The 16,335-nt window shown below is 36.8% G+C and overlaps 1 protein-coding gene across 2 annotated transcripts in view; it reads right to left on the bottom strand.

The window, feature by feature from the left end:
• SRGAP1 (SLIT-ROBO Rho GTPase activating protein 1) overlaps nt 1-16,323 on the bottom strand; it is a 231,133-nt gene extending 214,810 nt beyond the window's left edge. For both annotated transcript variants that reach the window (XM_006923700.3, XM_025040948.1), the window contains exon 1: nt 15,853-16,323. In XM_006923700.3, coding sequence (XP_006923762.2) covers nt 15,853-15,919 — 67 coding nt within the window. In that variant the 5' untranslated portion in view covers nt 15,920-16,323. The remainder of the gene's footprint in view (nt 1-15,852) is intronic.
• Nucleotides 16,324-16,335: the final 12 nt, after the last annotated feature.

Genomic DNA, 16,335 nt, shown 5'->3' with positions numbered 1-16,335 from the left:
GGAGGCGGGGAGAGCCAGCATACTGCTTAAACAATTCCTCCAGGTGATTCTGATACAGGCTCAGTGGTTCTATCAGAAGTCCTCACACCACTTAAAGAGGAACAAAAGCAACAAAAAGCGAAGTCTTAAAGTAAATTTAGAGAGCTAGCTAAAGAGATGTAACTTCTTTCCCAAGAGAAATCAAGACACGGAGAAGCCTCTTCACTTGGGAACCAGCAAGGCCTTTCAGTGGGAATAAGAAAGAAGCTGAGCCAGCAGATTCTTATTATCCCCAAGAACAGGGCACTAAATTTAGCAAGTGTTCCAGTTTAGGACTTTTAAATATTTCTCCCCTATTCTATTCTTTGTATGCCTTTTCTATTGCATACAAAGAGGCAACTCCACCACGAGTTTCCTCATCAAGTAATCAACCCATTGAGATAATAAGGCAACAATTTAATGTTAGTACACAATCTTTGAAGAACACCACACTTTTATCTGAATTGATATAGCTGTTTATTAAGACAAAGATGGCAATTATTTTTCCTAGCTTTTTGTAAATTTAAAGAGAGGGACTGACATGAAACCTAAGCATTTTTCATTTCATGAGGCAGCATTCTTACCTCACTCTGCAAGATGGTTGGAACACAGGTTTGAACTCTGGTGGCTCCATCCTTTAATATCTATGTGAGGGAAGCTACGCTACTTCAGATTTCTAAGTTTTGAGTTTCATTTTCCCTAAAAATATGAAAATAACCTCTCTCAAAAGCAACACACTAAACATGTTAGCTGCTGGTACTATAGGCAGTAACAGTAATAACTACCAGCTACATTTATATAATAACCAGGCATTTGCCTCAGGTCCCAAGTAATAGTCTGGACTCCAATTTTTTTCTTATTATTAGGGGAGACTAGATCTTACTCCATAAAAATCAATTTATAAACACTTTAATGGCACAGTGAATACCCAAAGGGGAAGACATAGGAGAAATGAGAGTGAAGTTATGGAAGACTTATGACAGTAAGTTGCTGACCAAGGACATGCAATGAGTGTCTATGTTAGCTGTGTTTAGGAAGGGTGCCGCCATGGTCAAAGGCAGGAAAGAAACACACATGTACACATATATATACCATATATATATGTCCTGGACTTTCTAGTGCTGCTCAACCAGCGCCTTCTCAAAGGTGCTCCTTTTACCTCCCCTCGATTCATCTCCCCATCCTCTAAGGACAGGGAGCAGGTACCACTCAGTCCTGCAGCAATGATCACATAGTTGGCTCTGAGTTCAGAATTTCTCATGGTATTTGCGGATTATAATTTGACCTAACTGTATTCAAACTATAGACGATCAATATGAACACAGGGAAAAGCCATCATTGATCCTCACAGATACTATCTGTGGTGTCAGACATCCACTGGAGGTCTTGGACTATATTGCCCTTGGATGAGGGGACACTACTATATTACAAAAAGTTAATTATGCTTTTTCAAATGGCTGCTCCATTTTTAATTGAATTTATATTGCAACTGTATTAAAAATATTTACGGAAAGTCTTAAATATGTCACCAAAAGTCTGTTTGTAAGATTGATTGTATTTCTCTAGAGTTTAAAAGATTAATTATATATATTTTTCTATACTTTTCAAATAAATAATTTACAAATAAATACCTGTTGTTTGAAGCTGGGAACTCTACTTATTACAGTTTGGTTAGAATTGCAGTCTCTCTTTTGCCAGGCATTTCCTCCAGTGGTCTTGGAATTGAATTGTGAAATAATTTAATAAAATTAATGCAATAAATTAATCAGATTGATGGGGTTTGAATCCTGGCCCAGCCACTCTCCGGTTATTTAACTGTGGGCAAATTGCTAACTCATCCTGCCTTACTTTCCTTGCCTATAAAATGGAGATAAGAACAGTACTTACCTCAGAGGATTGTTGAGGCAAGGAGAGTGTTGAACCAAAAAACTGTCTGGCACATAGTAAGTGCTCAGAAAAAGTTAGTGGATCACCACTTTTGTGAACTCTGGCTCTGGAAGCAATAATATAGTCTGGGTTACAAAAGAGTTAATAGCCAGGAGGAGCCTAAGGAGACATGAAGACTAAATGTACTGAGGTGTCCTGGATGGGATCCTGGGACAGAAAAAGGGCATTAGGTAAAAACTAAGGTAATCTGAATAAAGTATGGGCTTTAATCAATTCTAAAAAGTACACAGTAAAAGTAGGGAAATAAAACATTTTCTGTTTTAAAAACGGTCCACTTATATAACTTTTATGGTTATTAAAAACTTGCTGGCTAAAGTACAGGATGGTAAGGCAGAAATGGAAATCCTCCATTTCATTGGGGTATATCCTTCCAATGTCAGCATTTCCATTTGTGTTCATAATATTTATACATTTATCTATTTACTGAAAAAACGTAATCATTTGCAGAATAGTTACCATAGCCTTTATTTTTGCTCAACAATATATTTATACCAGTACTACTCAGAGTGGGTCTGTCGACCAGTGCTGGTCAGCCAACTATTTATCACCAGTCCGTGAGAAGATGAAGTAAATCATGGCACTGCTTCCTTTATCCAGAGAGCCTTGCTATAAAAACCAAACCAAACGGTTCAGTGATATGATGATTTAGGTCTTGGCACAAGCTCTTTATCTCACTGGGGATCTGCAACAAACAGTTCATTGACTATTTGGGTAGTACTGGTCTGCACCATTCCATAGAACTACATAGCTGTCTGCTTTATCCCTTTAATAGCTATTACTATTACTTGTTCTTTGTGATTTAGAGACAAGATTGTCCTTCAAACGGAATAGTGGTGACATTCACCACTGGCCGCCTCTATACACTTTAATCTTCAGTTTCAGTGATTTGGCCTGCTTTAGAAAGGCAACATGGTGTAGAGGTTAATATTTTAGATAAATCCAATTCAAATTATGGTTCCTCTGGAACCTCAGTTTTCTAATTTGAGAATGAGTATGATGGTTGCGTCTATTTTTTAAGATTGTTGTGAAAATTAAATAAGATTATACCTGTAAAGAGTTTAGCATTGCTATCGGGAAGTAGTAGGTCTTAATGAAAGTGAGCTTTGGTAATAATAATAATTATTATTACTACTACCTGAAGCTATTGTCTTAATTAGTTACAATTTTTTTTTCTTAAATAATTGGAAAGCACTCATCTCCAGAGAGATTAAAATTTCTTAACAAACTTAAATCTTACAAAGCAATCACTAAAAATACGGATTTTAATGGTTCTTTAGAAAAGCAATGGGAGCCATCTAACCAACCACCAGAAACTATACTGGGCCCAATCTTCAAAGAATTGTGTTGGTTGGCTTCCTGACATTCAGCCTCAAAGAGGCACTTTGTTAAAATTTCTTGCATCGTGATTGTTAGAGAACCTTGAGGGATAATGAATTCTATTTTCTCTCTATGACTGTAGCTATAGATGTAGATTGCTTACCATTAACCTGCACGAGGTGTTCATTAAGGATTGCCAAAAATAAATCATTTGACAAACAAATAAAAACAATCGTAGTTATTCCAACCACTGTCAAAAGCATAATCTTCTCATTTGTTCCCAGATGATGCCTGAAACTACAGATAGTATCAAACTCTATAGATACTGCTTGGTCCTATCCATACATACATGCATCCCTTTTCACTTAAAGGAAGCCCTTTATGGCTTCTTTTTAACAAATCCGAACAGCCAGCATCACTACTACTGTTCTTGGGCCATTAAGTAAATTACTTGAACAGACGCACTGATAACAAGTGACTAACAGGTGGGTAAGCATATACAAAGAGTGGACAGCATATATGGCGTTGAGATGCTGGACAAAGGGATGAGTCACATTCTAGGTGGGACAAAGCAGACAAAGCAAGATTTCATTATACTACTCAGAATGGCGCAGGATTAAAAACTTACGAATTGTTTTTTCTATAATTTTCTATGTAATATTTTCAGACCACAGTTGACCACAAGTAATGAAATCTTAAAAAGTGAAATGGCAGAAAAGGGGGTAATGTACCCAGAAAACTCTTTTCTAGGAAACACAAAATCTAACAAACTCTCTTTGCTAAATTCTCAAAAGGTATTGGCTTTCTGTGCCACGTTATTAGCAAGAAATGGGTCCACTGTCCATAATGATGAAAAGAAAGGTGAAAATTGGGCACAGTGAAAAAATGAAGGTAAATTAATAGAACCAAAGCGTCGGCCACAGAAAACTGTCCTGGACTTTCTAGTGCTGCTCAACTAGCGCCTTCTCAAAAGGTGCTCCTTTTACCTCCCCTCGATTCATCTCCCATCCTATAAGGACAGGGAGCAGGTCCCATTCAGTTCTGCAGCAATAATCACATAGTTGGCTCTGAGTTTAGAATTTCTCATGGTATTTGCGGATTATAATCTGACCTAACTGTATTCAAACTACAGACGATCAATATGAACAAAGGGAAAAGCCACCACTGATCCTCACAGGAGAACTTCTGTGTCAAAACATGCCACAGAGCCATTAACAAACAGAAAACAAGATGAGCAGACTGACTTCTCTTCCTACTTCTCCTTGGTGAATAACACTTGGAGGCTTAATTCCATTTTTCAAACATGCTAATTTCACAGCCAGACTAAAATTTGAACTTCCTCAGAAGTGAAAATTGTCTGACTTAAGATAAGCACCTATTGTTTTCCATCTTAATTGCTGGAGGTCTGAGGGAGAGAGCTGTTTTTGTAAGCCACACCTTAAGAATAATAAAAGCAAAGGGCAAAAGTCCAGAGGTCTTCCAAAAACCTACCGAGAAGGGAGTTAGAACTGACAGCCCAGAAACTGGAACATCAAGCACTTTGAGAACTGCTGGGACTTTTGTAAATGCTCTTGCCAGGCAGCTATTGTGCTGTGATGCCAAGAAAGCTGGAGGGTGCTACCTCTTCAGTATTACAGGTCTCTGCAGGCAGCTTGGGAGTAAAGCTCCAAGGGATAAAATGGTAGAAGCAACTCCACAAAAGGAAAGTTGTCACCTGAAAACTGCAACAATGGAAGACCAGACTCTCCCAAAGGCACTTCAGATTACTAAGAAAAGTTTGGATATCTTCATGTTCTGCCTTTCACTGATCCTCACTACACATTTTCATCCTAAAAGCCATTTATCCTGGAATGTTCCATGTGCAGACACCTATATATGAAGAACTTAAAAGTGTTAGTGTAACATTATTTGCTCTCTTGTACAGGTATCCTCAGTGTATGGATCTCAGATTGTAAACATTATTCTGGATGGCGAGGACCAGATTCCTGGAATTATCTTTAGGAGAAAAACCAGCTTTACTCTTCCCATAGTAACTTCAACTATATATACTATAGGATTCTCTTTCTAAAACAGAACTTGATATTGGATAAATTAAAAATAATTGTATGAAAGGTCCTAAGAGAGTAGATTTGAAAAGTTCTCATCACAAGACAAAAAATTTGTAACTATGTGTAGTAACGGATATTAACTAGACTTATTGTGGTGATCATTTCACAATATTTACATATATTGAATCATTACGTTATACACCTGAAACTAATATGTTATATGTCAATTATATCTCAGTTAAAAAACTATAATGTATTGATGGGCTAAAAAAAAAACAACCCACCATTGAATATTAGTCTTCTGTTTCCTACAGCATTGTAAGTAAATTCAGATATGTACTACTGCATGACTCTTCTGGCTGAAACCAAAATGCTGGATAAAATGTTTTTAAAATATGATTTTAATTATATCACCAGCTTTCACATATGTAAGGAATTTTAAAAGCTTCAAAACAATATAAAGTCAGTATAAAAGAAATCAAATGATAGTAAGTGCTATGCAGAGATATAAAGCAGAGGGAGGGAGATGGGAAGGACCAGGAGAGGTTGAGGCTTATTATTTTAAGTAGTATGGTCAAAGAAAACGCCATCAAGAAAAAAACTTCTAATCAGACCATATTCTATGATGACAATGCAATTAAGTCAGAAATCAATAACAAAAAGATTACTGAAATAACTATACCTAGAAAATTTTAAACACACTTTTAAACATCAAGAGTCCTGGAAAAATATCACAATGGAAATTAGGAAATACACATAACTGAAGGATAAAAATACTGCATATATAAATTTGTAGAATGTAGGCACAGCAGTACTTGGAGAAAATTTTATTACCTTATTTATTTACAATAGAAAAGAAGTAAAAATAAGAACTTGTAAAATAAGAACTTAAAAAAGGATCAGTAAAATAATGCTCACAAAAAAAGTTAAAGGAAGGGAATAGGGAGGATAAACTGAAGAAATAAAAAATATGCAATATAGTAAATCAAAAAAGCAAAAAAATGGTTCTTTGAAAAGACCATAAAGTAAACATATCTCTGGCAAGGTCAATCAAGGAAGAAAAAGAAGATACACACACAAACAATTGTTATTAACAAAGAGGCATAACTGTAGATGACAAAGAGAATAAAAACATATGAGAATGTTATAAATAATTTTATGTCAGTAACTTAGAAAATTTGTAAATTTGGAAGCAATGACAATTTTTTTTCTTGATGAAAGTAGTAGACCTAAATGACTTGACAGATGAGTTCTACCAAACATTTAAGAGTCAGATAATTCCAATCTTACATGAACTCCTCCTGAAAACAGTACAAGAAGAAACAATCCCCAACTAATTTCAAACACTATTAGTCTCAGATCAAAATGTAATTATGTCTTTTAAGAAGATAAATTAAATTTCCCCACTTTTATTTTTTAAATGTAAAAGCATACTCATGTGTCAAAGAAGTCATGCTTATAGTAGTAAGCTTATACACTATGTATCCAGCTTAAGAAAATAAACAGAATAAACCCGAAGAAAATCAAAAGTAGTAGTAAAGAGCAGAAATTAAAAGAAAAATGAAAACCAACAAAAATAGATAAACTCTGTTTAAGATTCAGCAAGAAAAGAGGCAGAAATAAACGTTTTAAAATATGTTATATTTCATATAGATCAACCATAATGCTATCAACATTAGGTCAATATATTTGAAAACATGCAAAATGAACAAATTTCTAGAACAATATAACTTGCCAAAACTGATGCCAGAAGAAATAGAAAGAATAATCTGTTAACTAATAAAGAAAATGACTAACAGCTGATTAGCAGTTAAAAAGTTCTCCACACAAAGAGAATAACTAGACTAAGATTAACAGTTCTAGCAAAGTTTCAAGGAAAGGAATATTCCCAAATTTCAAACACTTCCACAAAACAGAAAGAGAACCAGTACTCTCCAATGAATTCTGTGAAGCTACTATAACTTAGATATGAACCCAAACATATTATCAGAAAGAAAAACCTTAGGCTTATTTCATTCAAGAATTTAGAGACCAAAAACAAAACAAAACCAAAAAACCAAACCCTAAGCTAAATATCGGCAAACCGAATCCAACTGTTTACATATATAAAATACAATGATGAAGATAGGTTTAATTCTGGAATGCAAAGATGGTTTAATATTAGAAAAGCTATATAAGTATTACTCATCACATTAACAAGTGAAAGAAAAAATCCTATTAATTGGTGCAAAAAGAAAAAAGATAACATTCGACCACTTATTAATGATGAAGACTCCAAGTATGCAAGAAATATAAAAGATTTTACTTAACCTGATTAAGACTATCCATAATAAAAAAAAGAAAGAAAGAAAATCCTTATCCTTTAAGGGAGGAACTTAAAAGCATTCCTTTTAAAAATGACAATGCTGCCACTTTAACTTTGCACTCAAAATTCTGCCTAGGGCAAAATACAAGAAAAAGAAATTAAATCCATAAAGTTTGGAAAGGAAGAAATAAAGTTGTATTTATTTGCAAAACAAGTTTTACCAAAAATAATGAAAAAATTACTAGAAATAATTAATTAGAAAGAATAAAGCAAAGTGGTTGATACAAAATCAATATGCAAAAGTAAACTGCATTTCTGTACCAGAAACAAAAAACAATTTAAAAAGACATCTCATGAACTTAAGTAATAAAAACTGTATATATCATGAAATAGAAATAACCAAAACTATAGGAAATATAAAACTTTATAGTAAGATATTTAAAAAACAACTAAATAAATGGAAAAATATTTATATTCATGGGTAGGAAGAACTAGTATCAGACAGATGCCAATTCTCTTCCAACTGATTAATAATTTCATTCAGTTTCAATCAAAATGCCAGTAGATTTTCCATGTCAGGAAAAGCTGATTTTAAAATGTATTTGAAAGAAAAAGGACCAAGATCGCCAAGAAACTTCTGAGAAAGAATAAGGAGGATTTGGCTTATCATATATAAAGACTTATTATAAAGCTATAGTAATCAAGATAGTGTAGTACTGGTGCAAGAATCTATAAACTGACCAGTAAAACACAATAGTGTCCAGAGTAAAACTCATGCATATACGAAATTTTAATCAAGACACAAGTAGCTAGTAAATCGCTTTTTAAAAGAAGAGACTAGTTAGCGAATGGAACTAAAAAAAATTGGTCATCTGTATGAAAAGAACTAAGAATATATCACTAGTCCACAACATGAAAAACAAATTTCAGATGAACTAAAAGTCAAAAGCAAACACACACATGTACGCACGCTGCTACTGCTGAACATAAGGCAAGGAAAACCACAGTTGTAAGCAAACGAGAAGTCTGACATTGTCCCATGGACAAATCTGATTATCAGAAGTTCAATCCAGAGACAAAATTTTGCTTAGATTTACCTTGCCCCACCCCCATCTTGGAGAAGGGCGGAGCTCAAAGTGAGATTCCTCCATCACACCAGGGAAGACTACCAAGGAGCAGGGTATACCACGGTCCAAAATACAGAAAGTACAACCTATATTATGCAGGAAAAATAACCAGAAATTCCTCGTGTCAAGCACGGGAGCTTGGTAAGTACATATAAAGCTTAGTGCACCCGTACAAAGATGTCACCACAGTGACTGGCACACCGTTAGTGCTCAGTAACTGTTAGATGCTGTTATGATTATTGTAAACTTTCGGATTCATAGAACATCTAACAGGGAAGTAACTTTTTCTTGTCAAAGAAACATTTACTTGTCAAGTGTCATATAAGACAGGTCTAAGTTTTCTCACATTGAAATCACACCCCTAAGAATAGCAGACACACAGTTCATGGCACCATTATCCACCCATTTAGCTCGCCATTGCCATGTTTTTTACGGTCTTCCCCGCCCCCTACCCCCCAATTATTATAAAATATTTCTCCATAGCATAAAATGTTCTTCGAAAACCACTGTTAATAACTTCATAACATTCTCTGTATACAAGTTGGTTAACCATTCCCCACCATTGGACATTTGTTTCCAGCTTTGTGACTCTCTAAAGAAGTTACAATTTGAATTCAATTTAATTTTGTGCTAATACTTCATTAGACACCCTGGATAATTCTGAATGCTCATCATGTTAATTTATATGATTGAAAATGGAAAAAAATAAAAGGGAATAAGCATTGCTAAGAGAGCCACTTAAAACAGAGTCAGGAGACTATTAGGGCTGTAGGGCCTATGCACAGCTTGTGCCTCAGTTCTCGGAGTTGCTATTAAGTGGAGCTGCTATTAAGTCACTAAGCTTGTTGCTCAACTCAAGGCCAAGCCATGAACATCTTAGAGCCATAAACATCCTGGAACAACTGCTACATGGACACATATAGACTTCACTTCCTTTTCTGCCGTTTTCACCTTCCTAGTTTGCATACTGGAACTAACCAATCCCTGTTAACCTAGTCAGCAATCCTTCATTTGTATGAAAGAACTACACTTTGTGTTTTTTTGCCTTTCCTTGTTCTCTCCAGAGAGCAGTTTGAGTCACTACCTGAATTTGTGTCTCTTGGCTTCAAATCCTTTAAGATCCCAAATAAACTTCTGTTTTACAGCCTCAAATCTTTATTAGTTAACACCATCAAGGGATAATAATCCAAAATTTACTCTGTACTGTTCAATGAAGCCCTGTACCAGGAGGTACGGGAGATGTACAGATAATAATTTTTAATATCAAAGTGCAGTTACATGTCAATTATATCTCAATAGAGCTGGGGAAAAAAGTGTTTTCTAATGAAACAAAAGCAAATGATATATTGATTTTAAAAGAAAATCTTTTTCTCAAGACTATGAAATCAAGTGAGTGACTTTATGTGATGTCAAAAGAATCCTTTTCACCACAGGTGAATAAGGTCGATTGACTGGACTTCAGTTTTCATTTTCTATATAGCTTCACTGAACAAAGGTCTAGAAAATTTAAAACAAAAGTTGTAAGCTAACACATGGAAATGTGCTTTAAGGCTCTGTCACTTACATTTAGATAAAAAATGACAATATTGTCGCAGAAATCTATGTCTTAAAATAGATTAAATAAATCAATAATAACAATATATAATCTGCCTTACAAGAAACTGGGAATCTGTCTGGTTTGCGTATTACATCTACCTTTTTAATTCCACCATGAAACTCACTCCATTCCAAAAGTACATGGCATTTTATCAGGATGATTCAAGATGCGCCCACGTTGGGATCGTTTCAGGTAGCAGATTGGAGATAATGTACTTGAATTTCAAAAAGGTTATCTAAGTCAGATTGTAATAAGCAGCAGAGATGTAAAGGAAACCAGAATTAAACAAACGATTATTAATTTTTATTGACTACTTATTATGTGACAAGCCTGTAGTAAATGCTTTCCACAAATCACCTCCATGAAGCCTCACAAAGACAAGGAGGCAAGTACTATCATTATCCCCATTTTACAAATGAATAAATTGACTCTTTGAGATCACACATCTAATTTAGTGGCAGGGCTGGATGGCTAACACCAAAGTTTCTGCTCTTAAGCACTGTGTTCTATTTCTTCTCATCCTGAAATATCGACACTGTCAATCAAAAAGTAACTCATGACCAACAAATAAAAATACTTTCAGATAACTAAAAAATCTCTTCAAGCAACTGTCTAATTCCAACCTCTGCCTTCGAACTACTAAAACAAAAATAGACTGAGTGATGAGACATACAGCTTACTCCCTTTCCTCTATTCAAATTCTTAGTTGTCTGAATTGAAGTGAAAATAGCACGAATGAAAAAAAGGGTCTGGTCACTCTACAAAGTAAACTTTCAAACCGGAACCAAAGGTGGATATGGGTGGTTCCTAAACTGGGCGAACCAGCACAGGAGTACGTAAACCCACCTGGATGGTGAGGGCTGAGGTTTACCATCCTTCACATACTCCAAACCTCACTGTGTGTTGGGACATGCTTTTGCTCAAAAATTTCTCCAAAACTATTCCTTAACATTTTTTGAACTCCATGTAACTGATCAGGTTTTCTGGGCAACATGAGAGGGCTTATTGCAATGGCTGCAATTAGCCGGATCAAAATATCGAGCAAGTTGCATGTGCACCTATTCACCATTGTTTTTCTTGATCTTAGGGCCACCATGTGAAGCTGCTGCCTGGGCACTATGGTTTCTTGAAATGATCTTGGTGAAAAAAACAACTTAGTTACAGTTCATCAATTCACCTAACTCCTGTTAACAGACCAGAGTTGCTATTCTCTTTTAGGTCCAAATACAATTCCTTCAATGAATACTGTCTAAATAGATAAGTGTTCTACCTCTATTCTACTTTGCGAGGAATTTAAAAGTAAACCACTGCTACTAAAAAACAGATGACTTGGGTTCTAGTCCCTGGTAGTTAACTGTGTAACTCTGTTATTATGCCTCCTTGCATCATGTAAATGAGTGAGTTGGACAGGAAGTGTCTAAAGTCCCTCCCAGCTATAAAGTTTTAATTCATAATTAAAATTGCTGTTTTCTATTCCATGTTAGATGACAGAACATTAGATGCAGGCACAGGTTCCATATTAATGACAGTAGCACTTTTAATTTCCCTATTAAAACCTACTGTATGACACAGGGTCATATCAAATTGAGCTAGCATTTCCTCATGTTCCATCTGCTACCAAAATGCACTATTTGTAGTTCAGGCAGCAGAGTGGTCAAAGAACAACAGATTTTCTTGGTACTTCCTGTACATATGGCATAGAGATGAGTATGAGATTATCCCTAGGAAAATATTGCAAATAAGAGCTGTCAACTCTTAGTAACGAAGAACGCACATTATTAAAAGCAAACACAACCTCCCATCGACACATTCCATCTCACGAAATATGTTTTTTGATATTTTTGGTTCTCATATATGAACCAGTATTTTTTTACATGTGCTCTACAATATTTTTGCTGTAGAATTCAAAAATTACATAGATCACTAAAACCCACAGATAACCCCCAAATCTTCTGTTAGCCACATGTTAACAATCTTTTCCACTGCTAGCTAAACTTTCTGCCAGAGATGCTAGCAAGCTGCACAGCCAAATGGTTTGCATTTCATATATTTTTCCAGACAAGCTTGTTTTTTAAGGGGCCACACAAACAAGAGATTAATTTCTCTGGATTCTAAATCTTTGGGAAGTTGACCGACATGCATGAAATGGTCAGTAGTTTTCTTCCTAGCAAAGACACTCCTTTTAAATTACTGCTTGTGGTCCCTTTGTCCCTGATTTAAACCTATCTAATCTTTAACTGCTTTTATAACTCGAGTTCTCTCTCCTCCTACATTCTGTGCTATACTTTTCTGAACGTGGTTTTATAATTTTTATGTATCCTCTATTACATTACATTTTAATTCCCTGAAAACTCAAATAATACACCGTATTTGTGAATTCATTATGATAAAAGTGAAAGCAAAGATGATTCTTCCAAAACAACACAGCTGAGAAAATGTGGAAAAAAAACTTGAAAATTATAGTAGGTGATTAATACGAACTGACGTGACATCTTCAATTAGACTCAAAGACCTTTAGGGTTGAAAGAATCTAAACTCATCTTATAGGCAAGAAAACCAAAACCGAGAGAGACACTAAGTGACTTGCCCAATATGACACATCTAATTGGATAAATTTATGGTCTTATGCATAAAATGATACACCTAGGATGGTTCTTTTCACAGTTGAGAATAACTCCATGAAGTCTGTTCCCAAAATATGTGTAGGCAGCCATAGGGGCAAAATCCTACATCTGAAGTCATTCCTTTAGATCAAACCATTACCTCAGAATTTCTGAAATAAATGCAACTGGTTTAGGGAAATGGAAGAGAATAAGACAATACTCCATTCAGTTCTAAATCAGAAGGTAAAACACACACAAACATAATCAAAAATGACTCTTGAAATCACCCATACACCTAAGTCACCTTACATTCTGTGCTATACTTTTCTGAACGTGGTTTTATTATTTTTATGTATCTTCTATTGCATTACATTTCAATTCCTTGAAAACTCAAATAATACACCGTATTTGTGAATTCATTATGATAAAAGTGAAAGCAAAGATCAGAGAGTCCAATATCTTTATTCATTGGGACAGACCTATACCTTCTCCTAAGGAGGCCAACACAGCCAGGGTTTCCTTCAGCAATAGAATAGGCCACATTTCTTTTGTTTGCCATCAGATGAAATAGCTAGCTAGAATTAAGAACTAGTTGTTCTCAAAATACACATCTTTAAACACTGGACTAGCACTCTGCTGGGGTAACACACTCAGCCTTAAAGAGAGACTCAGGAAATGACACAAAACTGGAGTCCTGACTTTCAGGCTATCCTTACCTAAGGAACCTACTCTCACAGTGTAGAACTGCTGGTCTCATGCACTACTTGACGGTCATTTCTCTCCCACTCTCTTCTTGATTTTGCCTACAAGTACAGGTGAATCCATTAAATGCGTCTAAGATCCAATTCCACTATATTACCCTATTCCTATATTTCTGTATGGATATACTGACCTGGGCTAGACACAGGATGTAGAAGTACTGCAGGAGAGGTAATTAAAATCTGGACATAGGCTCTGATGAGAAGGGCAGGTCAAGTGTAGTCAAGAGTCATAAAGCAGCCTAAGGATTCCAGAGTGTGTATTAAGTGAGGAAGATTGAAAGAAATAGAGAGATCACTTTCTATGGGACACAATTTGTTCCCAAAATAACCTTCACCATGTCCATTTTTCCTTGGGTTGAATTTGATATACACATTTTAAACACTGCAACACATCCCATTTGACTGATTTTTAATCAACACAGCGGGTCTATACTCTTAAGCATATAAATAACCATATAAGTAACCATATGACTACGAATTGCATACTGAGAGAAATTAATCATGAGAATATTTTTCAGATAAGGACTCGAACATGGACAAATGACCTCTGAGCATAAATAACTAAACCAACATTAGGAAGTACATTCAGCAGCCAGTGCTCCAGGCATCAGGAAAACCAGACTGCCACCCGTGAAGACCTGCCTGCCACAAAGAGCCATGTGGAATAAATGCACTGAAGAACTGGTGATTATGAAGAGGAGTTCTACCTTAGAATGAAAGGTTTTAAACTGTGTTCGACTCATTAAGAAAAGAAAGGTTATGCTCATTAGAAAGTTTACCTGTCTCTAAGGAAATAATTACTTCTCTGCTAATAAAACTTCATGCCAATGGAACCAGTTCCTCTAAGTATAAATTATCTTAATTATACACAGATAAACATCTTCCTGAGCCATGTTTAGCTTAACTCCATGAGGGAGGGGTCAGCAAAAAGGAAATAGGAGTCCCTGGGCTTGCACTGTGTTTGCCCAGCATCTTGGTCCAGATTTCATACTCCCCTATCAGGTCCTCTCACAGGACTCCAGGCATTTTCACAACTTGACCATACAAAAGAACACCCAGGCTGCTCCTGCGTTTCCCTAGGTTCCTGCGTTTCCCTAGGTGAGTACAGGAATTCCTTTCTCCCTGGCCTCACATAAGAGTGTATCTGTACATACACAGGTGTCTATGTAACAATTTTAATGAACTTTGCATTGAATAGTCCAAAGAACAGTAGTGACCTAAACATTCCAACCATTGTCTCAACAGAGAAAGCTACTCCCACAAGAGAGGAAAAAAAGAACAAATATATTTATGAAACATCTCAACAGAAACACAAAATATTTGAACTGAAGAGAAAATATATTTTTAAATCACAAAGTATGTTAAGTAAAAATGCATAATCAATCTTAGATTCCTTCATTAGTTGACAATGTAAATAGATTGAAATCACTACTTAAACATTCAAACCTTCATTTTACATGTAATCGGCTTTCAGCAAATGATAAAGCAATATTCCGGTGTGAGTGTGAAAGATGGCACTAAATTCTGGCCCATTATAAAGGAGGAGTCAGATTCCACTAGTCTTTGCTTGGTTTAACTGCCAGGCTCCTAGGGAGCTGTTTTATAAAAAGGGGCCTCGCCCTAATAAATTAAGAGTGAACAGTGTAAATGTCAAAACTGCCTGCATTCAATGAAGCTCTAGACCACTCCGTGTCCAGACTTCAGAAAAACGACTCCTTAAAAATTATGTTGTGACAATGGTATCATTATAAAAGAATAACAAAGATGATGATGACGATGATAATGATGATAACTGGGCAGGAAACACTACTGCTGCCTGCCACCCATGTAAGTTGCCACCATGTAAGTTGCACAGCTGAAGGTGGTTAAGTTAAAGCCAGTTCTCTCCCTTTTGGAGGTGCGCGCTGGCAGCCAGAGAAAGCCACCCGCTTTCCAGCTCCCTGTGGGTCTGACGGGACTAGGACTGGAACTGGAAGTGGCTTGTAGGAAGCCCCGGGTGGCCCTGCCAGGCGCTCGAACTGTCCCTAGCAACCTTCCTCCAACGCAGATCCCAAGTTAGAAATGCAACTCCCCGAGCACAATGACAAGCAAGCACACAAAAGGAGCAAGGCGGCCGCTCCCATCCTTACCTTTGACTTGACTTTCATACTCGGCTATGATCTCTTTGTCCTTTTTGAATCTGCTCGGAGTGGACATTATCCAGCTGTTCTGGGTTTGCTTTCAATGGGCAAGTTAGGTTAGGTGGTCACAAGCCAGTCTCCTTGGAGAGGCAGAGAGTTGTACTCCCACACGCCGGGAACCCAGAGGCGGCACCGACAGGAGGTAAAGGAGGAGGGAGAGGAGGAAAAAAGGAGCGAGCCGAGGACTAGATTAACCCGGGCGCTGGCACCATACTCTCCGGCTCGAGCTGCCGTCGGTGATCCGGAGGGGAAGCCCGAGGCCGGAGAGGCCCGGCGCGCAGGCAAACTCCAGCGAGCGAGTGACGGGGGGGGCGTCTCCCTGCCCACCCCACCCGGAGCCCGGCCACTTCCTCTACCACCGCTGGGCGGACGCGGGGTTCGCGCCGGCGCTTCGCACCATTGTTAGAAACCCGCACCCGGCGCTCGGGGCAG

The sequence above is a fragment of the Pteropus alecto genome, unplaced genomic scaffold (assembly GCF_000325575.1).
Source record: "Pteropus alecto unplaced genomic scaffold, ASM32557v1 scaffold76, whole genome shotgun sequence".
NCBI classification, from domain to species: domain Eukaryota; kingdom Metazoa; phylum Chordata; class Mammalia; order Chiroptera; family Pteropodidae; genus Pteropus; species Pteropus alecto.
The sequence above is the reverse complement of the archived record's forward strand: the minus strand, read 5'-3'. Positions and strand labels throughout refer to the sequence as shown.